The 27183-nt window shown below is 35.3% G+C and overlaps 1 protein-coding gene across 5 annotated transcripts in view; it reads right to left on the bottom strand.

Annotated features, from left to right (window-relative positions):
• Nucleotides 1-465: 465 nt before the first annotated feature.
• GAB1 (GRB2 associated binding protein 1) overlaps nt 466-27183 on the bottom strand; it is a 125133-nt gene continuing 98415 nt past the window's right edge. For 4 of the 5 annotated variants that reach the window (XM_032332381.1, XM_032332384.1, XM_032332386.1 and 1 more), the window contains 5 exons: nt 20574-20663; nt 18761-18854; nt 12610-12733; nt 7493-7615; nt 466-4770 (listed from right to left, as the gene is read on the bottom strand). In XM_032332381.1, coding sequence (XP_032188272.1) covers nt 4612-4770; nt 7493-7615; nt 12610-12733; nt 18761-18854; nt 20574-20663 — 590 coding nt within the window. In that variant the 3' untranslated portion in view covers nt 466-4611. The remainder of the gene's footprint in view (nt 4771-7492; nt 7616-12609; nt 12734-18760; nt 18855-20573; nt 20664-27183) is intronic. The other variant, XM_032332382.1, reaches the window with a different exon arrangement.

The raw sequence follows: 27183 nt of genomic DNA, 5'->3' as shown, positions 1-27183 counted from the left end.
AATAAATAAAGCTAGAAAAATGCTATTAAGAAAATCATAAGGGGGGCACCTGGGTGGCTCACTGGGTTAAACATCTGCCTTCCACTGAGGTCATGTTCTCAGGGTCCTGGGATAGAGCCCCGTATCAGGCTCTCTGCTCAGCGGGGTGCCTGCTTCCCCCTCTTTCTCTGCCTGCCTCTCTGTCTACATGTGATCTCTGTCAAATAAATAAAATCTTAAAAAAAAAAAACCCAAATCATAAGAAAATAGAGCACTGTTCCTATTTACTAAAAAGAATTTGTGAAAAAGTGGACCCACACAGGTCAAACCTATGTTGTTCAAGGGACAACGAATAGTAAATGGAAGAATTGTTTTTTTATTTTATTTAGGTAGACTCTAAAGAAGGGTTACAAATATAAACTTATATGTCTTCCTTAGTTCACAGTCTTGGTATCCAAACTGACTAGTTACAGTCTTGAAGCCAAATTGTTTGAAAAGTTTTATTTGGTAGCAGAAAATACCTACAATTGGATCTTTACAAAAAAATTTGTGCAAAGGAGGGAAAATAAACATACATAAGATTTTGCTGTCGAAATTTGGGATGATTATCAACAATTGATGCAGGTCACAACAACTTACACAAAGCTACATCTTTTTAGGGAAAGAAAGTAGAAGCTACGTTAATCCCTTGACTAAACAGTTTGTTCAAACTCATAACAGACATTATAATGAACCTAAAGAAAGTTAAGTTTATGGAAAAGAAGACAAGCTAAATTATTTCAAGCTGTAGGAATACAGAAACATTTTTAGTCAGAGTAAAAACCAATTATCTCCACAACCTGGCAATCAGCTTCTTATGCTATCAAGTCTATAATGTCAACATTATTCATTTACACCATGGCTTTTCATTTCAGAGCTGTCAGTGTTTTAAATTATATACAGATTTACATATAACATATCAGATGTTATTGACAGTCTTACCCTAAGATATGTATGTATATATATATATATATGTCTCTCTCTCTGTAGCCACTTGATTTGGTCATATGTACAATTCCTGCTATGGACCCAACTGCTTATTTGACAATAAAGGACAAGACCCACCAGAATGACCCAAAGACAGAGTTAGAAGAGACTTTGTTGTCTCTGAATTTCTAGAGGTTTTGTATTCATTCAAAATACTAATACCGATACTTTCAGTGGGCCAAAGAAAGAGGCACTAAGAGCGTTTGAAAGCATCCGAGAATTGAGTGTACAGGCATAAAGTAGCTACTATTTTAAAAAATATCAAAAATACTGTTTTCATTAAAGGGGGGTAAGCAGACAACTTCCTACTAGCAGAAAAATAAATACAAACACTGTCTTCAATTTCCAGTTTAAATGCATTTATGAATATGAAGATTGTGACCCCCATTAATTATAGAGTCCACAAGAAATTGACTTATGATCTTAATGTGCAAGTATAGCAGTGTTTTTCTATCAAATTTAGTCTATGATTAAATACAACGCTACACACACACACACATTCATAGCAGTACCTTATGGAATTCTCTAAAATGCTCACAGTAGCTTATCTGGTATTGATGAAGATGTACAGAGTGTAGATAAAAACCATCTTTTATAGCTTACTAAGTGATACCTTCCATGGGTTAAGTAGCTTAAATTATTCAAGTTTAAATTTCAATTCTTAAAAGCAGAACTGTGCTTTGGTATTTAAAACCTCATAAAATTTTACTGTTTTTCAAAGTAAGAAATAAAAAATACACAACATCAAACACGTGGGAGAAAAAGACTCCTGACTTATAACGTAACTCACATGATTAACCAGTGGTTTCCATATCTTGCCTGGCTAAAACTCAGCTTTTTGGAGGTGATTAGGGTTTTAAAAATTTTTGTTTTTATGAATGTGTATTTTTAAAACAATAAAAATGCACATTCTAATGTGTTACATACCCCTTCCCCCCCCCTTTTTCTTAACCACACTGAAGACTGTGTATGTATTAACTTCCACTACAAGAATGGTTTTTTTTAAACCTTGGAATACAACTTCAGCTATCTCTAATTAAAGAACATTCTGAGATGTGTGCTTAAAACCTGCTATTATTTACACTTACTTAAGTTCGTGTGAATCAAATCTTTCCTGATAATATGCAAATAAAACAAATTGGCTGCTGAAGTTTTTGGCCAACTCTATAATGCCAATTACACATTTGTGTTACTCGCAAATTTTATTCCTAGTAATGGATTAAGATAAATCAACTTAAATGTGAACCCAAAATATTTACATTGATAAAACAAACTTTTCAGACTTCATGTGTTGGCGTTACACAAAATTTTATTGAAGATTCCACTACTAAAAAAATGTTTGGAAAATGAGGCTCCATAAGAAACTGTCTTTTAATTTGTTAATACAATGTTTTAATGTGATTACGTTTTCTAAAACTAACTGCCTAATACATTTCAATTCTTAAATTATTCTGCACAGTGGGAAAACTTCTACAAATTAGAGTGCTGCATGTCTTAAAAAATGAGAACTTGTAAAAAATGGAAAACCCACACTAAAAAAAGTCAGTCTATTTGCCTTAGACTCTTGATAGGCAGCTTTAAACAGTATTTCCACCTTTGAATTGATAATATACTTACTGAATATATTTACTGTTGTGTTCTAAATCTGAAAATGCATTCATCTTCCACGTAACGCAATTTAGCAATTTTACACAAGTGTGCTGTGTGTTTTAATAGTTTAGGCACATTTCAGTAATTTTGGATTTTATTTTGTGGTTTCATTACAAAACAGCTTACGCACACCAAATTCAAACAGTCTTTTTATTTAAAGATCCATCTGGAAATTCACTCCGGGGTTTTAGTTTTCATTTAAAAAGACGCAAACATTTAAAAGCATCAAATGTTACTAGTCTACAATTCATCTTGTTATGAACATTTTTTAGTTCATGAATTGGGGAAATAAACCCATTACATTGATTAGGCACAGTACTATGGCCAAGAGACCAGATATCAGGGTACATCTATGTACTTAGGCAACAGTTAGAGGTCTGAATGGAGGGAATCATGCCTCAGCTGTGGGCACGCCTATCTCCGCCCCCTCCAAAAACTGTTAGTAAGTCTCAAATCAGTAAAAGATTGTATGTAACTTAGTTAAAAAACAAGCAAACAACTATACCTGCTTTCTAAATTACACTGCAAAGCCAAAACAGATAAATACAACTATAGCCTCACTATAAAAAATTTGTGGTTTTGATATCCATATCACAGGACCATATTATAGGTGAGAAAGAATTATATAATTCCTTAGGTCGTTTCAGATATCTGGTTGGAAGAGGTCCATGACTATAAGATTTCACATTATAGCAATGCTTCAATATTTCTTGAATTAGGGCAGTGAATAGAAATCACAGTACAAAATCCTTAATTCTTTTACTGGAAAAGCAATAAGTGCTACATATGAGAATCACTTATAGAACATCTATTTTTTAAAATGTAGATATAAAATATTAATTGCATAGGGATTTAAATATAAGGCCAAGAAGAATATAAAGTAAAGCTAAAAAAATCATAGAAAGGGCACTATGGTGTCAAAAGATAGAATTTCATTTTTAAGAGTAATAAATCTGAATTACTGTCTAATTAAAAAAATCACAGTATGTTGCTATAACTAACAGTGAATGTTTCATTAGGTCCAAACTGGAAACCAATATTAGGACTTACAGGAACACAACTAAAGCTCATTATCTGAACCTGATCAGTGTATTAGCACATCGGTGCCTGGTACGTACCTGATTAGTTACATAACCTACGTTTTGCAAATAATGTAAAGTTTAATACACGTTAACAAGTGTGAGAGCACATCATCACTGCATGTTGTAAGTGATCTACAGTCTTACTTGACAGTGTAATTATTCAGTCTTTCCAAGATGCAAGACCCCACCTGGCAGAATCTTCACTCAATGAATCAGAAACACTGTAATAAACAAAATATAATAAAGTTCCACCACTGAAAACTAAATGTACATGAACCAGAGAATTAGTTCCTGACACCAGTACATGATTATCCACAGCATTCTGGAAGGCAGTGAATGATGAGTCAAACTGTACTCTATAGTTTAAGCTAATGGTTATCACCTGAAGTTTTGGGTAGAAAGGTAAATTGTGGATCTACTTCTCATTTTAATGTTGTTAGAGTGCACTTTAAAGAGCAATTTCCAAATCTAAAAGTAGCTTAGTTAACTTAGTATTGTTATATAGAGTAGTGTGAGGAAAAACAAGAACTCCCAAAGGAATTATGTTAAGGAACATTTGGGAATACCCAAACCAATGTTTTAAATGAAAAAGTACATAAATACAGTAATACTACTAGTGAGTTAACTATGGAACAAATGTTTCTCTGGGAGCTAAACAACACTATTTTCCCATATTATTTACATGTTATGAATTGTTCAGATACCACAAAAGCACCATTTACAGTTTAAATTGTTTGATTATGTCTGAAAGGTCCTTTGACTTCAATTCTACTCAGCTGAGGATCTATCTAGAAGTGTCAAGTCTTCTTCAGTTAAACAGGATTTATCTCTACAATTCAGTTCTCTTTTGTTCAGAATCAGCAAAGCAGAATTTTCATTTCACAATCTTGGCTGGTGTTTCTGATTCTGTGGACTGTCTCCCGTCTGTCCAGGCTTCCCGGGTGCTCTTTAGAGCCAAGGTCTTCTGTTGGTCAACCACAACATAATCTACTCTCTCATCAGCCACACTGCTGCCCGAGCCACTGCTCTTTTGCTAAAAAGCAAAGAAGAACACCAAAAAGCCCCACATATAAAAGAGTTCTGAGTGAAATTGAGTCTTAAAATGCAAGACAATAAAAATATATGTTTATAAAAAATAAAAAATTTAAAAAAATGCAAGACAGTCACATGCTGTGAATAACTCTTGAAATCTTATTGGGTCATACACACACATACACACAAAGTAACATTACCTCAATCTAAAAATGTTGTTTTTTTCCTAATTGTACATTGTTTTCCCCTTAAATTTAAAATTACTATATATAAGAACACAGACTAATGCTCCCACACAGATGGAACTCTTAGAAAAGAGGGATTGCAGACCCCTGGTTCATGTTAAGATACACAGCTTACTTCTCCCTCTAGCTGAAGCTTCACTTTTTCAAGTCCTTAGAACATGTATCAGTGTTTACTTTTGGAGCTAAGAAATGTTTTTTGAAAAGCAGTATCTCAAGAATGGCAAACTACATAGGCTGACAGGATCTCTTACCTTTTTTTTTTTTAAGGTTTTATTTATTTATTTGAGGGAGAGAGAGACTGCACCAAGTAGGGGGAGTGGCAGAGGGAGAGAAAGAAACAGGATTCCCGCTGAGCAGGGAGCAGGACCCTGGATCATGACCTGAGCCCAAAGGTAGATGCTTAACCGACTGAGACATCCAGGTGCCCCAGGACCTCTTATTTCTAAAATACAACTAAATACTACCTAACCTAAGACACATATAATTTTTAAAGCAGTGCTGGGCTCTCTGGAGTGTAACAGAAATACCCAAGGTGTGAGGAAAACAGAGAGACAAAGAGCTGCTCACGGTAAACTTTACAGTTATCTTTAGGATGAATGTCAATCTCAGCAATGCAATTAGGAGGCCCTGGATGGGATGGCATGCCCAATCTGAGACCATCCTGTTAAGCTAGGGACCCTTAAAGAGAACTGAGGTGGTCCCACAGTGCTTCCCAGCGGAAGAAAATGCAAATCTATTTTGAAGGAAATTTAGGTCTGCAGGATTCTCACAGATACACTCAGGAAAATGAATTTGCAAAAAAAAAAAGGAATAAAACATGTAAGGAAATAAGCTATCAAGAGTGAGCAGAAAGAATTACTAAAAAAAAAAAAAAAAAAAAAAAAAAGAGTGAGCAGAAAGAATAAATACAGATTTAGACCTCCAAGGACTGAAATGACAATAAACAGTATAAAATATATATGCACAAAATCTTTAAAGGAATCAAGAAAACTAAATAAAAGGAGTAAGAAACTATTCAAAACAGCTAGGTATATTTTTAAAAAACAAGCAAAATTTCATTTTAGAAATAAAAATGAAATAACTGAAATTAAAAATTAAAGAATGGGTTAAACATGATAATTGTGATAGCGAACTTGGTGACAGATCAAAAAAAAATTATCCAGAGAAGCACAAAGAGATGAATAGAAAGAAAATATGAAAAGGTGAAGATGTATGGAAAATAGAGTAAGTTCTAACTAATCTGTAATAAGAAACCTCAAATGAGAGGATAAGAGGAATAGCTGAAAAGCTGGATTTAAAGAAGTAATTACTGGGAAAAAAAAGAGATAATGACTAGGACTTTTCCAGCATTGATTAATACAAACCCGGACATAAAAACAGTACAACTTCCATCAAGCGTGATAAATAAAAAGGAATCTATGTCTAGGTACATTGTAGTAAATCTGTAGAATACTAAAGATACAGAAAAGACCTTAACATCAGCCAGACAAAAAAAGACAAATTATCTATAAAGGAACTATAATTAGATTGACAGCATATTTTTCAACAGGAACAATGGAAACCAGATGATAGTGAACAGTATCTTCTATGTGTTGAGAGAAATTTATTGCTAATCAAGAACTGTGAACTCAAAAAAACTTTTACAAGAACAAGGACAAAATATAGACTTTTTCACTCACACAATAATTGCAAGAATCTAACACTAACAGGCCTCTCCCTCTTCCCCCCAAGGGGAACTTCTAAAAGATGTATTTCAGGAGGAAGAAAAAATGATTAACCGGGGTTAAGCATCCAACTCTTGATTTCAGCTCCGGTCATGATCTCAGGGTTGTGAGATCGAGCTCTGAGTTGGGCTCTGTGCTGGGTGTGAAGCCTGCTTAAGATTCTCTTTCCTTCTCCTCACATGTCCTCCCCACCCCTCCCCAGTCCACCTCTCTCAAGAAAAACAGAAAAAAAGAAAGAAAAAATGAATATGGGAGGAAGGGCTAAAATACAAGAAGAAATGGTAAGAAAGAGAAGTTTGCAAGTATGAGGAAAATGTAAGTAAACACTGTCTATATTATAAGAATACTACTATTACTACTACTACTACTACTACTACTACTGTGTAATTTGTGGATTTAAGAAATGGAAAAAAGCAAAAATTTGGTCAAAAATAGCACATATGTCAGAAGGGGAGTAAGGTGAGCTAACAATGGAAAGAGTATGAAGATAATGAATAACTTCAGATTTAGCTAAGCAAGCACTTCAAAAGTAACCACTAAAATAGAAGTATATCATTTCTATAACATTAAAAAGGAAAAAAAGCAACTTCTTATCTCCATAACTTGGTTAATTGTGATTTATGAAACAATATTAAGTAATAGACTTTATTAAGTTTAAATTAAACACACTAATAAAATTTCCTCAAAGGAAACATGATTCTGTGGGTTTAAAAAAGGTGAGCTAATTGTTTTTATAGAATGAGATTTCACTTACCTTACGTGGTGGTGTGGATTTCCCAGAATCTAAATCTAGATCTAGGTATTCCACTTGTTTGTCTCCTTTGGGCTTGACCATAGGACTGCTTCTTCCGTCAAGACTATTACTGCCAAAAAGATTCTGAAAATGGTAATACAACAGATCAACTGCTGGACATCCATGAGACATACTGCTTACCTTGTTCATCGTCATCTACTAAAGCCAAAATATTTATTTCAAGAGGATATGGTTTAAAACAATGTCTGCTTAGAAAGTTAAATAACCGAGGAAAATAAGTAATATTAATAAAATTAGTTATAACTTAGCTTAGAGCAAGTTAAACGTAGTTTAAAAAGTCAAACTGTTCAAACTAAGACTGAAACATCAAGCTACAATTAGTTGTGAGAGTGCCACCTGAACATTATTAAAATGGTATCTACTCAATTACATTTTTAAACTACCAGATCCTTTCACTCCTTGCTTTCTAATTAAAGTCTTTAAAAAGTCCTATATTTTATTGAAAAGCTTTCATTTTGGGGCACTAGGGTGGCTCAGTAAGTTGAGCGACTGACTCTTGGTTTCAGCTCAGGTCATGATGTCAGGGTCATGCGATCGGCTCTGTGCTCAGCAGGGAGTCTGCTGGAGTCTCCCTCTCCCTCTGTCCCTCCTCCTGCTTACCTGCGTGCTCTCTCTCTCAAATAAATAAATTAATAAATCTTTAAAAAAAAAAGCTCTCACACTGAAATTAGTTTAGAATATGTATATTAACTAAAGCCTATAAACAATTATTGCACTGGCAAAGTCTGTTTTAACTATCTGGAATTTTTACCACTTTATTTCTTTTGTCTTCTCTTTTAGCCTTATTTCTTCTGTCTTAATAGGAATTGTACAATTGAAGAGCTACTCTCTAAAAAAAGATAAAGGAAAAAGAAGATAGAGGACACCAATAAATGATAAAAATGAAAAAGCCTGAGACAGCAAAATGCAAAACAAGCTGTTAGGAACTAGAAGGCTGAACAGGAAGGAAAGGATGACATGAATTTATGCCCCTACATATACCCTCTACGCTAATTACAATATATAGTTCCAAATGTGTGCCAACAAATGCCTTGTTTCCCTGCCTTGCTGCTTCCAACCGCACCTAGAAATATTCTGGACATCTTGTAGTCAGGACATTAGCAGCTTCCAACCTTGCGTCTTCTATCATGTACGTATGAATATTCACATATTATCTCATACTTCTGAAGAAAACCATAATGATGTAATATATTTAAAAGTTATACTTGTTATAATAAACAAAGCAATTTGGAAACTCCATAAATCTGGTTTTCTTCTTCTTCTTCTTCTTTTTTTTTTTTTTTTAAAGAGAGCACACATACCAGCAGGGGTTGGGTGGAGAGAGGGAAAGAGAGAATCTCAACCAGGCTCCATATCCAGCCCACAGCCCCAGGCAGGGCTTGATCTCAGGACTCTGAGTTCATCACCTGAGCTGAAATTGAAATCAAGAGTTGGATGCTTGACCAAGCTACCCAGGTGCCCCCTCTTGATCCTTTTATATTGCTACTCCTTTTCTTCTAGCTCAAGTTAAACAAAGTAAACTGTGGTTCAGGCTAAGGAAATTGCTAGGAAAAACACTGAATTCATTTCCTCTTTTGAAGCAGGGGTGCTAATAGCCAGTGTGAAACATTTTTGTGAATTAGAGAAGGTTCTCCTGTCTGCAGGTCTACAGAGATCTGTGCCAGGGTCCATGGCCTGGTGAGCAGGATGTGGTCTGAACCGCATGTACCCACAGACCCAATACTGTGCAGTCTACTGTGTATATTACATACTGTACACAGTATACTTATGTAGGAGCAGCTACAGGACTGAATGTGAGGGCTCTATTTGTAGGAATAGATCTTTTGACCAAATCTATGAACTACTACTGATAAAGCATTAAAAAAATATTGACAGTAACATGCAAGGCACAAAAATGTGTAAGCAAGTTTTGCTGCTCAATTATAGGTATTAAATCCCTCTCCCTTTTTTTTTCCTAATTCATAAAAAAACTGATTTTTTTTTCTGAATGACTCCATGTTTCATTCTCACATAAAAAATCAAGCAGAAGTGTGTGTGTGTAAAATTTTGTATTCAAATGTGACTCATGAAAGAACCCATACCCGGAATTCCCCTAACTGGAAATACCTACAGTTGTTCATAGTATGGAAAGACTATCAAAGGAGCCTATGAGCTTATATGATGTACACATTTAAACTCAACAAATTGTTCCTAAAGAGAATTTCTCAGAATTGCTAGTTAAATTGTTTTCTGTCTAGTTATTATTAGAATTGGAAATTTGTTCATCTTTAAGTATTATTAAAATTTGGTTCCCTGCAAGGTAGTCCATTTACTCTTGTTCTAATCTCAACCAAAAGCAGCCTGTCTCTGCTTTCTAGTCCTTAACCCACTGTTTTCCCAAAACAGTTTAGAAAAACCCTAAGATTCTAGGAATGATCATAATGTTCTGTGAATTAAAAAAAAACAAAAAACAAAAAACAGTAGTGCTTTGATTTTCTAAAGTTCTTTTTAAAGTATGGAAAATTGTTGAACATATTTTTGTTGTTATTGTTATATAACAATATTTATATCTTTAGTAGTGATGTACAGTCACACAAATTTCAAGTGTCATATTAAGGGTTCACTTCATGAATGCCTGACTTTGGATCTCTGTATAAATTAATAGGCAGCATCATGGTTTCATTAAACACCACCTGCTCTATGATCACCAGTATGGAAATGTATCATGCTTTGAATCTTCAATGTACCGAATTTAATCTTCTTGTAGGCATAAGACAGATTTGATCTGATCTGATTTGATCTGATCCTGTCTCAGCTTCTCCAAGACAATTTTTTACTGACTTCATCTGTCCTAGCATAATGAGATCTTGTGAATTTCTACGGTATTCCATTAATGCACTAACTCCCAAGAGGTATGGAAAACATTGTTGTAACTATATCACATTCTTTTCTAAGGAAGAATTGTCCGGACTATGATGAACTCTTGCAGCTGGAAGCAGGAGTAAATGGAAATGGTGGTTGGCTTTTCTATTGTGTAGGGCGAGGGGCGTGTGTGTGTGTGTGTGTGTGTTTTCACCAGGAATATTTTTGCTTATTTCTAACACTTAGGACCTAAGTACTTTAGAAAATCATTGGCTGGCAGGCAAAAGTATCTTTCTGGCTTAATGCACAAGTTATAAAAGAATAATTTTATTTTCTTTGACTTTCTGAATGTAATGTTTTTCTTTCTCATGTTTTCCTTTCACCTAACACTAAGTCATGACAAATCACATTTCCAAACTTGCCTATTACATGTCCTTTCTAAGATTTTTATGGTAATTTACTATTTTGGGCAAAAGGAAACTCTTTTAGTATCTCAGAAAATAATTGCTTTTGTAATTAAAAAAAATCCATTCAACCAGGTAAAGATAAAAATTGATGACAGTATGTACTCTGATACCACACTGAGGATTTATGTAGACTTTTACCAGTCTTTTTACTATGATGAGAAAAAAATAAGTTAATAAAAGTAAAACCCCACTTATCAAATTAAAAAATTATAAATGCAAAAGCAGAAACCAATTAGTAAAAACTGCCTTAAAAATCAATGAAAGGATTATTGATATAGCTAGTTTGTATTCTAATCCAGGACTGATGTAAATATTTTAAATTATCTTATTCATTTTGAACATCATATACATTTGATATTTCAAAGTTAATTAATTTAAGCACCACATCAAGCTTTTCAAATCATTTCATTTTTATAAGGAACCTGTTTTTGCCTAAAGTACATTAAAGATGTAAAACAAATTTGTTGCTAGAAATGGACTTTTCTATTTGAACCTCTAGAGTATCACTCTAAAGAAAATAAAGCCACTAAAATGTTACCCATTCCTAATTTTGATATGACATGTTTGCTTACCTTGGCAGATACTACCTGGTTGTGCCCTAGCGGCTGCCTTTCCTTCTCTCATGTGAATGGGTTTTTAGCCAGGCCCACTGTCCCTCAGAAGAAAGGATGTTTCCCAGCCCCCTTCGTATTTATGTGGCCACATAGTGTGTACAGCAGTTTCTGGGAACCTTCTTTATAAGCAGATAGACTGTGCTCTATCCTGAAGCTTAGAATGTGAACTGCTGGTGCAGGACGACCTTGTTCTATGAGCTTGTGAGCCACACCTAGAAAATGGCGGATGGGAGAGCTGGAAGGAGTCAGAGTCCCCAAGGACTCTGTAGAACAGGGCTCTGCCACAACAACCATGGCTTGACTCTCTCTGGCCTCTTACATGAGGAGAAATAAACATCTGTTTTAAATCACTGTTATTTGTTTACTTTTTGTTACTCAGAGGTGAATCTAATCATAACTGATTGTTTATTTTTTGTTACTCAGCGGTGAATCTAAGCATAACTGATATACTCATCTACTAAAATACAAGTAACAGAGCAAGCACTGAATCTGATTTGAGGGAAAATAAAAGTAAAATATTTTTAAACATTAAAATCAGATTTTATTCTTAAATATCTGAAGTATTTTCTGGCAACTTAAAATTTCGACGGAACACAAGCTTGCTACAGTTATAAAATTCTTGTGCCTTATGGTAATACAGCCATTCTGAAACAAATCAGGTTTGTAAAGCCAATCTGAAACAAATCAGGTCTGTAATCTTTAAGTCACTCCTAAGGGTATATTACTGAAAGATTGTCAAAGACCTCTTATATAAGATCATTTCATTCTAAGGGTACAGTGGGCCTAGAGAACTGCATTGCGCAATACTCCACTATATTTTTTTGAATAGTTTCAAAAATTAAATATATCTTAAAATAAATATAACTATAAAATTTTATGATTTTTAACTCATTCTAATCTACTTTATAGATGCTGATATTACACACTGACACTTTATTGGTTTTAAACTTTATCATATTATTATTTAAGAAGCTTATTATTTAAGAAGCATTTATTATTTAAGAAGCACTTTAAAAAGTTGTCTTCTATCCTTTGTTAAGTACATAAAGAAGGATGTAAGGGTAAGATGTAGAGATGGGAAGAAAGGTCCTGGCCTGCAGGACCTGGAATGGCTGCTTGTAAAGACTTTACGTACTGAGTCCTCGCTGGACAGGTTTGGGTTCATGGGAACATAATTCTCTTCACTGTCGTGGGAGTCACTGCTTGAAGTTGTGCTGTGCACTGAGTCCGGTCGGGGAGACAAGGGAAACCTAGAGGAGCTAATTACAGAAACCACTGTTACAAACCTAAACCTGGACAATTTCTAAAATCACTTCCAAAATAAAAATGAGTGACAGTTTACATTCTTTCAGAAATATCACGGAAGTTTACAATCATTTATAATACACATTTATTTTAATGAAATTTATTGCATACATTCAAATGCACATAGTATATCTTCAGGCATCAAGTTCCTTGTGAAGAACAAAAAAAGTACTGTCAGTGATTTGGGGATAAGTAGAAAGTCACAGATACGAAAAGAAATATTGAAGAGTTCCTAGTTAAAAAGAAGTAGCTATATGAACACATAAAACACTAACACATATTTAATGCAGGTCTGTAACTTCACATATTCATTCATTTCCCTACACATATTTTTAAAAATCTTGATTAAATAACCCCCACGAGAAACTGCCATATTTTCCAGATCAGTGGGTCTCAGAAATTTCTAGTCTTGTGAACCATTTACACCCTTAAGAATTATTGAGAACCCCAAAGAACACTGTTTATTTGGGTTACACCTATTTACCATATTACAAATAATATACATTTTTTTAAAACACAAGAGTAATAGTCCAAGATGGCAGAGGAGTTGGAGACCTTAATTTTGTCTGGTCCCAGGAATTTAGCTAAATAGCTATCAAATAATTCTGAACAACTGAGAACTCAACTGGAGAGGTAAGAAAAGAATAGCTGCAACTCTACAAATAGAAAAGCAACCACTTTCTGCAAGAATGACAAGACGGAAAAACTCAACTCAAAAAAGAGAACAAGAGGCAGAACTTATGGCCAGAAACCTAATTAGGACAGACATAAGTTAAGATGTTAGAACTACAGTTCAGAATAACGATTATAAAGATACTAGCTGGAATTGAATAAAAACATAGATGACACTAGAAAATCCCTTTCTGGAGAAATAAAAGAACTAAAATCTGACCAAGCTGAAATCAAAAAGGCTATTAATGAGATGCAATAAAAAAACAGAGGGTCTAACTGCCAGGATACGTGAGACAGAAGAGAGAATTAGTGATATAGAAGGTCAAATGATGGAGAACAAAGAAGCTGAGAAAAAGAGGAAGAAACAACTACTGGAACACAAGGGGAGAATTTGAGAGATAAGTGATATCATAAGACCAAACAATATTAGAATAATTGGGATCCCAGACGAAGAAGAAAGAGAGAGAGGGGCAGAAGATAGACTGGAGCAAATTATAGCGGAGAACTTCCCTAATTTGTGGACGAAAACAGGCATCAAAATCCAGGAGGCACAGAGAACCCTTCTCGAAATCAATAAAAATAGGTCAACACCTCAACGTATAATAGTGAGACTTGGAAATCTCAGTGACAAAGAGAAAATGCTGAAAGTGACTTGGGACAAGAGGTCTATAACCTAAAAGGGCAGAACATTAGATTGGCAGCAGACCTATCCAAAGACACCTAGAAGGCCAGAAAGGACTTGGCATGATACATTCCAGGCACTAAACAAGAAAAATATGCAGCCAAGAATACTACAACCAGCTAGGCTGTCATTGAAAATAGAAAGAGAGATAAAAAGCTTCCAGGACAAACAAAAACTGAAAGAATTTGCAAACACCAAACCAACCCTACAGGAAATACTGAAAGGGATCCTCTAAGCAAAGAGAAAACCTAAAGGTAACATACACCAGAAAGCAACAGAGACAATATACAGAAACAGTCACTTTACAAGCAATAGAGTGGCACTAAATTCATATCTTTCAATAGTTACCTTGCAGGTAAATAGGCTAAATGTCCCCAATCAAAGGACACAGGGTATCAAACTAGATAAAAAAGCAAGAACTGTGGATATGCTATCTGTAAAGACTCATTTTAGACCTGAAGACACCCCCAGATTGAAAGTGAAGGGGCTGAAAACCATTTATCATGCTAATAGACATCCAAAGAAAAATGGAGTAGCAATCCTTGTATCAGACAAATTCAATTTTAAACCAAAAACTGTAATAAAAGATGAGGAAAGGCACTATATCATAATTAAAGGGTCTATCCAACAAGAATATCTAAAAATTATAAATATGTATGCCCCTAACCTGGGAGCAGTCAATTATATAAACCAATTAATAACAAATTAGAGAAACAGGTTGATAATTATACAGTTACACAATAATACAATTATACAATAATATTGGGGACTTTAACTCCCTACTCACTGAAATGGACAGATCGATATCACAGATATATTCACAACATCCCATCCCAAAGCAACAGAACACACATTCTTCTCTAGTGCACATGGAACATTCTCCAGAATAGATCATATCCTGGGTCAAAAATCAGGTTTCAATCAGTACCAAAAGACTGGGATCATTCCCTGCATATTTTCAGACCACAATGCTTTGAAACTAGAACTCAATCACAAGAGGAAAGTTGGAAAGAACTCAAATTCATGGAGGCTAACGAGCATCCTATTAAAGAATAAATGAGTCAACCAGGGAATTAAAGAAGAATTTAAAAAATGCACAGAAACAAATGAAAATGAAAACACAACTGTTCAAAATCTCTGGGACACAGAAAAGGTGGTGCTAAGAGGAAAGTATATAGCAATACAAGCCTTTCTCAAGAAACAAGAAAGGTCTCAAATACACAACCTAACCTTACACCTAAGGAGCTGAAGAAAGAACAGCAAAGAAAGCATAAACCCAGCAGGGGAAGAGAAATCATAAAGATCAGTGCAGAAATCAATGAAATAGAAACCAAAGAACAGTAGAACAAATCAACGAAATTAGGAGTTGGTTCTTTGAAAGAATTAATAAGATTGATAAACCCTGGGCCAGACTTACGAGAAAGAAAAGAGAAAGGACCCAAATAAATAAAATCATGAGTGAAAGAGGAGAGATTACAGTCAACACTGAAGAAATAGAAACAATGATAAGAACACATTATGACCAATTATATGCCAACAAATCAGGCAATGGATGTACTCCTCGAGATGTATAAACTACCAAAACTGAGCCAGGAAGAAATAGAAAACCCAACAGACTCGTAACCAGCAAGGAAACTGAATAATAAAAAATCTCCCAACAAACAAGAGCCCAGGGCCAGATGGCTTCCCAGGGGAATTCTACCAAACACCAAAAGAAGAATTAATACTTATTATAAAGTTGTTTCAAAAAAATAGTAATGGAAGGAAAGCTCCCAAACTCTTTTTATGAGGCCAGCATTACCTTGATCCCCAAACCAGACAAAGACCCCACCAAAAAGGAGAATTACAGACCAATGTTACGGAAGAACATGGATGCAAAAATTATCACCAAAATACTAGCCAATAGGTCTAACAGTACATTAAAAGGATTATTCACTACGACCAAGTGGAATTTATTCCTGGGACGCAATCGTGGTTCAACATTCAGAAATAAATCACTGTGATACACTACATTAATAAAAAAAGGGACAAGAACCATATGATTCAACAGATGCAGAAAAAGCATTCGACAAAGTACAGCATTTTTTCTTGATCAAAACTCTCCACAGTGTAGGGATAGAGGGTACACACCTCAATATCATAAAAGCTATCTACGAAAACTCACAGCGAATATCATTCTCCATGGGGAAAAACTAAGAGCTTTCCCCCTAAGGTCAGGTACATGCTAGGGATGTCCACTCTCACCACTGTTGTTCAACATAGTATTAGAAGTTCTAACCCCAGCAAGCACACAACAACAAGAAATAAAAGGCATCCAAATTTGCAAGGAAGTCAAACTCTCACTCTTTGCAGATGATATGATACTCTATGTGGAAAACCCAAAAGACTCTACCCCAAAATTGCTAGAACTCATAAAAGAATTCAGCAAAGTGGCAGGAAATAAAATCAATGCACAGAAATCGGTTGCATTTCTATACGCTAACAATGAGACAGAAGAAAGAGAAATTAAGGAGCTGATCCCATTTACAATTGCACCAAAACCCATAAGATACCTAGGAATGAACCTAACCAAAGAAGCAAAGATCTGTACTCTGAAAACTATAGACCACTCATGAAAGAAATTGAGGACAACACAAAGCAATGGAAAAACATTCCAAGTCGTGAACTGGAAGAACAAATATTGTTAAAATGTCTATGCTACCTAGAGAAATTCATTGTAACCCCCTTCAAAATACCATCAACTTTTTTCACAGAACTCAACAAATAACCCTAAAATTTGTAAGGAACCAGAAAAGACCCTGAATAGCCAAAGGAATGTTGAAAAAGAAAACCAAAGCTGGTAGCATCATACTCTCGGAATTCAAGCTCTATTACAAAGCTGTAACCATCAAGAGAGTATGGTACTGGCACAAAAACAGACACATAGATCAATGCAACAGAATGGAGAGCCCAGATATGGACCCTCAGAGATTCTTGGTCAACTAATCTTCGACAAAGGAGGAAAGAATGTCCAGTGGAAAAAAAGGCAGTCTCTTCAACAAATGGTGTTCCAAACTTTGGACAGCCACATGCAGAGCAATGAAACTTGACCACTTTATACCACTATACACACAAAGATAGACTCAAAATGGATGAAAGACCTAAATGTGAGACAGGAATCCATCAAAATCTTAGAGAACACTGGCAGCAACCTCTTCGTCCTCAGACATAGCAAAATAGATATGTCTTGCTAGACATATCTTCAAAGGCAAAAATGAACTACTGGGACTTCATCAAGACAAAAAGCTTTTGCACAACAAAGGAAACAGGAAAAAAAAACCCCACAAAGACAACTGACAGAATGGGAGAAGATATTTGCAAATGTCTTATTAGATAAAGGGCTAGTACCCAAAATCTATAAAGAACTTATCAAATTCAACACCCAAAGAACAAATCATCCAATCAAGAAATGGGCAGAAGACATGAACAGACATTTCTGCAAAAAAGACACCCAAATGGCCAACAACATGAAAAAGTGCTCCACATCACTCGGCATCAGGGAAATACAAACCAAAACCTTAATGAGACATCACCTCACACCAGTCAGAATGGCTAAAATTAACAAGTCAGGAAATGACAGATGTTGGAGAGGATGTAGAGAAAGGCAGACCCTCCTACACTGCTGGTGGGAATGCAAACTGGTGCAACCAGTCTGGAAAACAGTATGGAGGATCCCCCAAAATTTGAAAATAGACCTACCCTATGACCCAGCAACTGCACTACTGGGTATTTACCCCAAATGTACAAATGCAGTGATCTGAAGGGGCAAGTGCACCTGGAATGTTTATAGCAGCACTGTCCACAAGTCCACAATACCCAAACTATGGAAAGAGGCTAGATGTCCATCAACAGATGAATGGATAAAGAAGATGTGGTATATATGTATATACAATGGAATAGTACTCCACCATCAAAAAAAAAAAAAAAAAAAGAAATCTTGCCATTTGCAAAAATGTGGATAGAACTCAAACTAAGCTAAATAAGTCAATGAGAGACAGAATTATCATATGATCTCAAAAATATGTGGAATTTACAGAGGATCATGGGGAAAAGAAGAAAAAATCATACAAGATGAAACCGGAGAGGGAGACAAACCATAAGAAATTCTTAATCACAGGTAACAAACTGAAGGTTGCTGAAGGGAAGGGAGGTGGGGGGATGGGGTAACTGGGTGATGGACATTAAGGAAGGATGTGATGAATGAGCACTGGGTAACATGTAAGACTGATGAATCACTGACCTCTACCTCTGAAACTAGTAAGATATTTTATGTTAATTAACTGAATTTAAAAAAAGACTTATACATAAAAACAAACAAAAAAATACCACAAGAGTATACAAATATTTTCTATTTATTATCTGTCCCAGAGATATGACTAAACACTATGTAGCCTTCGGAAAACTCCGGCACATACTCATGAGAGAAAAAGAGTGGAAAAGGCAAAAAACATCGTGGCATCTTAATAAGAATTTGACTTCACAGAACCCCAAAAAGGCAGGCTTTCCAGACCATATTTTGGGAACCACTGTTCCAGTTATTTTCCACTATAGTGACCAATCAAAGTACATATTTTAAACAAACACTTACTCTCGAGCAAAACTCCTAGTGATGGGAGATCTAACTGGGGCTTGTAGCTCTTCCCATTCCGGCAAAGGTTTTATTTCTAAAGGTGCTGGCTTGACTGAAATGAAAGAGAGAAAAAGAGGCTTCAGTACACAGAAATTTGGAAAACAAAACAAGATCCTCACTCTCTCTACTTATATGGTATAGCCAGAGTACACCTAAGACCAGCTGGTTTCACACATGAAATGAGCTGATGTTACATGATTTGCCCAAGGTGACACAGCTAAATAATTAGCGACAAAAGCTAAATTTAATAATGTTTCATGGTTGTTGACTCAAAGTCTAAAGCTCTATTACAACATGTTGCTTGTTAATTTAATATTTTATGAAAGTAAACTAAATGAAAAGAAAGGGTAATGTGACCATATTCCTTTAGTTACTTGATGTATACGTTCATATTTCTTTATTTCCTTTTTTTTAAAAAAGTATTTTGATCCCCAAGTATGAAGCTTTCATCTTTTATGTAAAAACATTTCTATTCTCCAACACTGAAGCATCAGTTATACAACTATATATATAAAATGATGTATTGAAGGTATTAAATACCAAACTCTGCTAAAATCAAAAACTGAAAAAAGAAGTGACCAATTCTTTTAAACTAATTCAAGCCCAGTCTGAAAACAAATAAAAGAAAGCAATAATAATATTTTGAGACTCAAACTCAGCTCTGAGAGACCATTATTAAAAATTACCTTGAATTTTTAGCTTATTTAACCAACAATATTCTTTACCAAATTAAATAATAATAAACACTAATATTCTTATTGGCTTCATTTATAAGTGGTCTTTGCTTATTTACCTCATTATTACAACAGATAATTACCATGCTAGTAAATACCACAGAGCTCTCAGCCCTTAAAGAATACAACATTTTTCAGAAATTAACTAAATGAACTAAAGAACTAAAACTATATGTTAATATGAATTATATTTTGGGAGACTATTTAAACATGTTAGGTAAATACTTTACCTTTCATCCTGCCACTCCAAAGAAAAAAATTTCACTTTTCTAGGTTTTCTTCTTCTAGTTTTTATCCATATATGGACATACTTTTACTCACCTCATACTTTTAATCAACTATGTTACAACTACCATCAAACTTTAAAATAGGTGGTCATTTAAAAGGACTATGTAGATTCACTGGGCTTATGAGTATTTTAGTCTATTCAAACAAAAAACTCAATGTGATTTTTCTGAAGACTAGATTAAGTCTGAGTTTAAAATTTTGCTCACCTATATACTTAAAATAGACATGCACAGAATACTGTGCTTAGTGAATGTAATTCTTTAACTCTTATGTTTCACTTTTTTTGAAACCCAAAGGCTACTGGCAATTTACCTGTCAAATTCTAAGTAGTGGCATAAATAATTAATCCATGGGAAGTGATTCTGTATTTTGTCTCAGGACAGAATACGTAGCACATTACATATAAATAAAGGAAGCATTTGGAACTCACAAGTAGATCACAAGCTTAAAGCAAACAATGTATTGATGTCCAAAAGGTTAAAAGAATAATGCAAAAGTACAAGACTAAATATTATCAAATTTAACATGCTGCTGTTAATGGCATAACAAGTAGACTTGTGTCTATGAAAAGAAACAATGGCGGAAGACACACATTATGAGAAGCATTCACTTTAGAAATAACGTGCTAGGAAGCTTTATTCACAACAGCAGTCATACTTAAGGTTCTTCTCCTTAACTTTTTAAAGAAAAAAACCACCACAAAATAAATTCCCAATGCCCCATCCAGCATGCGGTGCTAATGTACATACCCTTTCTCCTTGTAGCAAAGTCACCTATGGTTTGTGAATCAGTTCGCTCTAAACCATGGGGTTTGGGTCTTAAAATTTTAGGACTTTGACCTAATTGGTAAAAAGAAGACTCTCTTAATATGTTATTTTTTAATTGGAAAATGGATTCTGTAAAAAAGCAACAGAGCCCTGAGCAGAAATGTTACATCTCAAAAGCATATACAAAAGTTTGTTTGTGGAGAATATTTCAATCTTGCTACAAATCATTCATGCTCAGTACAATGGAAAGGAAGAAGTTTCATGCAACAGTGTGACAAGCCAAGTGTTATAAAGGATGGCAAAGTTTTAGTGGGATAACCAGACTGGTTAGTGGTTATCTTCATTTGGAGGAAGGGAGGAAAGACATGTGCCATGTTAGTTATTCTTCTAACATGCCTTAGAAAACTGGATCAAACAAAAAATGATAAAATACCTCAGTCATACCTCAAAGTACATCTTTTCTTTGAAGTCTGTTAAGAAAGTACCAAGGCCTACTTCCCTGTAATATTTCTTGCTTAATTTAATGGAGGTATTTAAAAAACCTTAATCTGACTACTCCTTGACCTCCTGACCAAAAGCCCTTCTAGAGAAGCAGGTTGACGTTACAAAGTTTGCTAATCCAAGATCAAAACCAAGACCACTGTTTGTTTCCCCTGGATACTGGTAGCTACCCAGTGATGTCATTTTGCAAGGATTAGATGTCTTAATTCTGGAACTGCTGATTGTCTAGCCTCAATGTAAGTATTTGAAAACATAAATTCAGTTGTCTTCATTTTCTTTTCATTTATTCTCTGCCACAAAGAAGTGCTGCTGAAAAAAAGCCTTATGAAAAGTACAGGGTTAACATCCAACAGTGGCCTCTCTTTTTCCCACAGGAAGCCTGGAGGCCAGAGTAGCAATATCATTTAAACCAGTATTTTAAGTTGCTCTTTTCTCAATGGCACCAAATTTTCATCTTTTTTTGGCATTTACAAAACTGAGTTGACATCTATTAGATGGCAAGATTAGAATTTGCTGAGTAAGTGCTAATATCTAGTACCTTATCTACCGAAGGTGTAAAAGTTTCTTAAAATATGAATCTCTAGGTTATAAAATGTGAGAATTCTCTAATGAACCAATTTTCTAAGTTAGGCGATTAATACATTGATTGAGTTTATTGAGAAATGAGGCAGGTCTAGTTTAAAATGTGAGTGATAAGATTTGGGGCTGTAATCCTACCCCTAATGCTGAATACCTATCCAGGGCCCACGCTGGCAGGGCATTTTCCTAAAAACAACGGAGGAGGTCAGCTTTTTATAAACTCCCCAATACAATGTACTTCCCTTCAAAAAGAGTAAGAGGCAGAAGGTAAGGGTTGCTACAGAAAAATACACTTATTTTACAGCTAAAAGGCTTTTACAGATCAAATCCAGCTTCTTCATTTTATGGATGAGATACCCCTGAAGAACAAAAAAGGTTAAGTAATTTGCTTGGGTCACAACATTGATTATAGAGGCCAAATGAAGGCTCCCCTAGCCTCGCATCTGCTGGTTATGCTCCTGTGCTGTCCACACTGTTTTATCTCTCTAGATTTTTGGACAATCAAATATCCTAGAAAACCAGTGTATACAGATCAGTTTTGAACTGCTCAGTTCAGTTTGAGATCTTACATCTGCTTGAATGCCACAGGTAGTTGATCCGTGAGTAACGTGAAGTTTAATAATTGCTTTTCTGGGTGACTTCTGGTTCGCGGGTATTCCCTCAAAGTGTCTTCTGCCCTCCTCCTTTTCTGAAAGACCCATGTTCATAAACTCTGGGCTTCCTTCCAATTTATCACTGTGCTTCTCCCCCAGCAGTCACCCTCCACAATTCTCAGCTTTGCATACCTGGTATCTTCGTCTTTGTTGGTGATTAAATACTCAAGATCCTGTGACTGCTAATTCGACCTGCCTGTGATCTAATTCCATTCTTCCCTTGTCCCACAGCTCCCCACAGAGATCCTTTTACCACCTGACCCTGAACCGACCATCTTTTCTCTAAACCAATTCCATTTGTCGAGCACTCCTGAGGGTACTCCTTGGTTTTCCTAATAGAAAAATACTGTATCAAGTGAGGTTTTCAAAGTGTTATTATAAAATTTATATGTATTTTCCATTCCATGCAAGGCTCAAGGTTGGTTTTGGGATGAAAGTTGAAATTTGGAAGTGTGGCACTGAATCATACTGAGTCACTCAGACATTCTGTCAGCTTTATTTCTTTATATCCCTCCAAACTCAGTTTGACACTGATGTTCCAGATAGAAATGAAAGCTGTACCCAAATGATGGCTCGGTATTACTTGTGAGAGAAAAAGGTAGAAAAAAGGCCCCAGGTGTTAGTACGCCTTTCTTGGGCCTGTCTTTCTCTCTATTACCTAACAGCAAATATTTGAATGTTTTCCTAACTGTTCAAGAAAAGGGTGCAAATAAAGAGTAAGAAATAAGCATAAGAAAGTAAAGGCAAAAATAAACCAACTCTGGGGATGCACAGATTCTCAAATTCTGAGAGTAAACAGAGTAACTCATTTGAGCCTCAATTTTTAAATCCAGAGCAGATTACAACTTGGCTTTAGCTAGACTACCTTTGAACAAAGAAAAACATTACGTCATTTAGCAGAGAGCACTGACTACGGGCGAAACTCCCCCTATGCTTTAACCCTTGGTGGGGGGGGGCAATCTCTGGCTCATGTGACTTGCTCCCTAACATGGAGTACAAGTTGACAGATCTTCATCCTGGTTCCGATCTTCCTCTGGAAATCTTAAGCTACACATTTATACAACCATCCTCTATGACTGTTCTGCAGGCACTCACACTACATGTTCAAAATGCAATTTCTCCTCTGACTCACCACAGACCTGCTCTGTTTCCTCGATTACCAGTTGCCACTGCAGATCTCTTACAAGTCCTTCTAAATTCTACTTTCTCTCTCATCTTTATTTTATAAACTTTAATTTGTATTTATAATGACAATATAATAGTCTGTTTTCATTTACCTAAGAAAATGAAAAAATCTGCAAGTCTGAAGTCCTTTCTTAAAACTTTCCTGCTTCTAATGTGTACCTCACTTACCTGGTTTGTTTTTCTGAAAGTGATGAGCTCACATTGTATGGCTCAATAACTGCCATCTGTCCCCCAAATGCCTTCAAACCTTTGAAATCACTGTAAATCCCCAAGCTGAGGGACCAAATAAGAGCCAGAAAAGGGGCTCTGTAATGCCTTTTCTTATTTGATCATTTCTAAACCAAGAAAGGCTTTAAGAACCCTGGATTTGGAAAACCAAGCAAAGCACTCTTTGAGGAAAATGCTAAAAAAAATGTGATTTTTTTTTTAACATTTTACATAAGAGAATAGTCTTTTTTCCTATCAACTTAAATTTTATCCTACCCATCTTGTCCTATCTTAAATTTTAGAATGAGCTTTGAGGGGCCAACCTGATTATGTTACTTGCCTGCATAAAACCCTTTAATGGTGTACTCAGAATAAAGCCCAAACGCATTAGCATGGACTATAACACCCTCAGGATCAGGCACCTGCAAGGCATTTGGCATTCCTTCCTCCATTCATACTTTGCTCGCCTCCTCCCTCCCTATCTTATTCCCTCGCTCCCACTCACAGCCCAGCCAGTCCCATCTGCCCTCTTTTAAAGGATCTGGGTATGCTGTTTATTCTGACTAAAAGGTCTTTTGCCATCTTCCCCTCCTCTACCATCACGTAATTGCCATTCACTCTCTCAGACTTTCCTCAGGGGAGCTTAGATAACAGTGCCAAAAGCTTACCTCAACCACAGCTCCTTCCACGCCAGTTATGATAATGTGTTTACTTTTCTACCTCCTCCACTAGACAGTGAGCTTCTTCAGGGAAGCCACCTTTTCTTCCTGTGTTTGGAGACCAAGGACTAGCAAAGGATAGATCCTATAACTGGTAGGCACTTAAATCTATGTTGATGAACTGCAGGTCTCTTAAAGCTGGTGGTGTTTAATCTGATCAATATCATATTTTTTTTGCTGGTCCTTTAAGTGGGAAAAAAGAGAGCAACTGAATGTGGTTTCAAAAGTTGATAATCCCAAATATGGTCAAGGCAATCACATGAGGTCATGTTTCAAATAAGCAGATGCAATCTTTTTTGCAAAGTCCATATACTATCAAGTATTATTTTCATAGGTACTGCTTACATAAATTCAACACAAAGTGGAAAGTTTATTTTCTGTTTTACTACAGGTTTAACTTAGCCTGAATTATTTACTCTTCCACAGTTTTACAGATTATACTATTTCCATTGAGCATCTCAAAAATCAAGGAAGAAGAAAGATAATTCACAACATTAATATCCTCTGATAATTCCAAATACTAATCCAAGTAGAATATTGAAAAACTTTTACACTTGTTGTAATGGTCTGACTGTATGAAGAACATAATAATGATACTTATATATTAGAAGGTAAAGAATATTTAGGAGAAACAATCTGCATGTAAAGGCTATGCTATAAAAATGCACTCCATTCTTTTTTTTCGAAGTTTTTATTTATTTAAGTAATCTCTACACCCAATGTGGGGCTCGAACTCAAGACCCTGAGATCAAGAGTCACATGCTCTTCTGACTAAGCCAGACAGGCACCCCAAAAATGTATTCCATTTGTATTTCCTTTAAACTGCAACACCAAACCACAAATCTGACTTGAGATTCATACTTAATACTTGTTTATTAAAATCTAGTTATATTTACTAGTGTCACTCATCTATCTCCCAAACACTTATTACAGTATAAAAGTAGTTTTAAAAAAGCATATTAATTTTTAAAAAAAGAGGAACAAAAGCATGTTTATTTTTAATCACATTCAAAAACATTATTAGACCTCTCAAAAAAACATCTAGAGCAAATAGGTCAACTTCGTCAAAAGAACCCATCTAGGGAAGCTCATCTAGACCGGTCTTCTGGATGCTTCCTATACTGAAAGTGAAGATCATACCCGAAGATACTTTAAGCCAACTAATGTACAAAAACATCAGAAGTAAACCTGTACTGCTTTTTCACACTGCTTTTCCACGATATAATAACTAACGGTCAGAGTTACTGCAAAAAGCCAGGCTTGGACAAAGCTAAACAAAACAAAGTATAAAGATTGTGTCTGAGGCTCAAATGGCTGCCACATCATGTTAGAAGACTCGATGGGGGTAGAGGGTCTAGATAAGTGCAGCGGTTATATACGGTAGATTCAGGTAATGATTTACTTTAAGAGAAGCCACTATAGATATCTTACAGAAGTTTCCAAAACTTTATAAACTTACTCTTCAATTAAGATGTAACTTTCAGCTGAAGCAATCAAAACATAATTTGTCCTGCATTTACAATGACTTATCTGCTTTCCTATATTTAATATATGCAAATTAAGCTTTTCTCCTCTATTAATATTACACAAAATTTGGTTTGTAACAAATACCATTGTGACAGAAATAGTAGGGGTGAAAATATAGCTACCACAAGTTGGGTGATGGGGAAAAAGGTCCATGAAAATACATTAAACGTAAGTGTTTAGAACATCTATGCATTTCTGAAGCTTCAATTACCCAAAAGTATTTGAAAAACTTATCTGTACTACTAACTACAGCAGCTGACATCTATAATTGGGGGAATAAACAAGACTAGAATGTCACTCATTTATTGTAGACTCTTTCAAAGAAGACAATCACAGTAATTGGTTACACTGGGTATTGAACTAGTTTTATTGGGCTCTGAAACTAATCAAGCTGTATTCGGTAGAATCAGGTTTGCTAATTGTGAGGTATAGCTAATTAAGAGATAGTAGAACAGATTGAGTCATATATATGATGTCACAAAATCTAGAAGTAAAACAGACTCATCTGATGCTATGCATGTGAAGAATTTCATGACCAAATAAGACATTTGTTTTACAGTTTAAGTTTTTATTTTTATTTATTTATTTTAAAGATATATTTATTTATTTTAGCAAGGGAGAGTGGGAGAGCATTGGGCGGGGAGGCTTATGTTGATGGAGGAGCAGAAGGAGAGGGAGAGAGAATCCCAACAAGACACCATGCTGAGTGTGGAACCAGACATGGGGTTCGATCCCATGATCCTGAGATAATGACTTGAGCCAAATCGAGAATTGGATACTTAACCAACTGAGCTACCCAGATGCCCCTACAATTTAAGTTTTTAAAGATAAACTGCTCCAAGATCTGAATTTGGGTTTTCAATGTGTTCTTCTTGAATAGTTATAACTTCCTAAAATGAGTTGACAAAGATTGCTAAGTTAGTCTCTCGTGTTTTCTCTCTTATATTTATTTAAAAAGCAGAACAGAACTAAAAGAAAAGCAAAACCTTTTTTTTTTAATTATTATGATTTTAGTAACCTCTCCTGTTTTGCTAAACCTATTCTCCTTGATTTTGCAAAAAACTATGTATTTTATTCCAGGTGCTTTCTCAGTTCATTCTAAGCATAGATACCAAATACACAACCTGGCCAATGAGTTCAGGACTGTCTCTCAAGAGTTCACTTAATTTTGTAAAAGCCTGAATGCAACCTCCAGAAGTAACCAAGAACCTACTTTCTTCT

This window comes from Mustela erminea, chromosome 2 (assembly GCF_009829155.1).
Source record: "Mustela erminea isolate mMusErm1 chromosome 2, mMusErm1.Pri, whole genome shotgun sequence".
NCBI classification, from domain to species: domain Eukaryota; kingdom Metazoa; phylum Chordata; class Mammalia; order Carnivora; family Mustelidae; genus Mustela; species Mustela erminea.
Note: the sequence above shows the minus strand (reverse complement) of the source record. Positions and strands in the feature narration are given on the sequence as shown.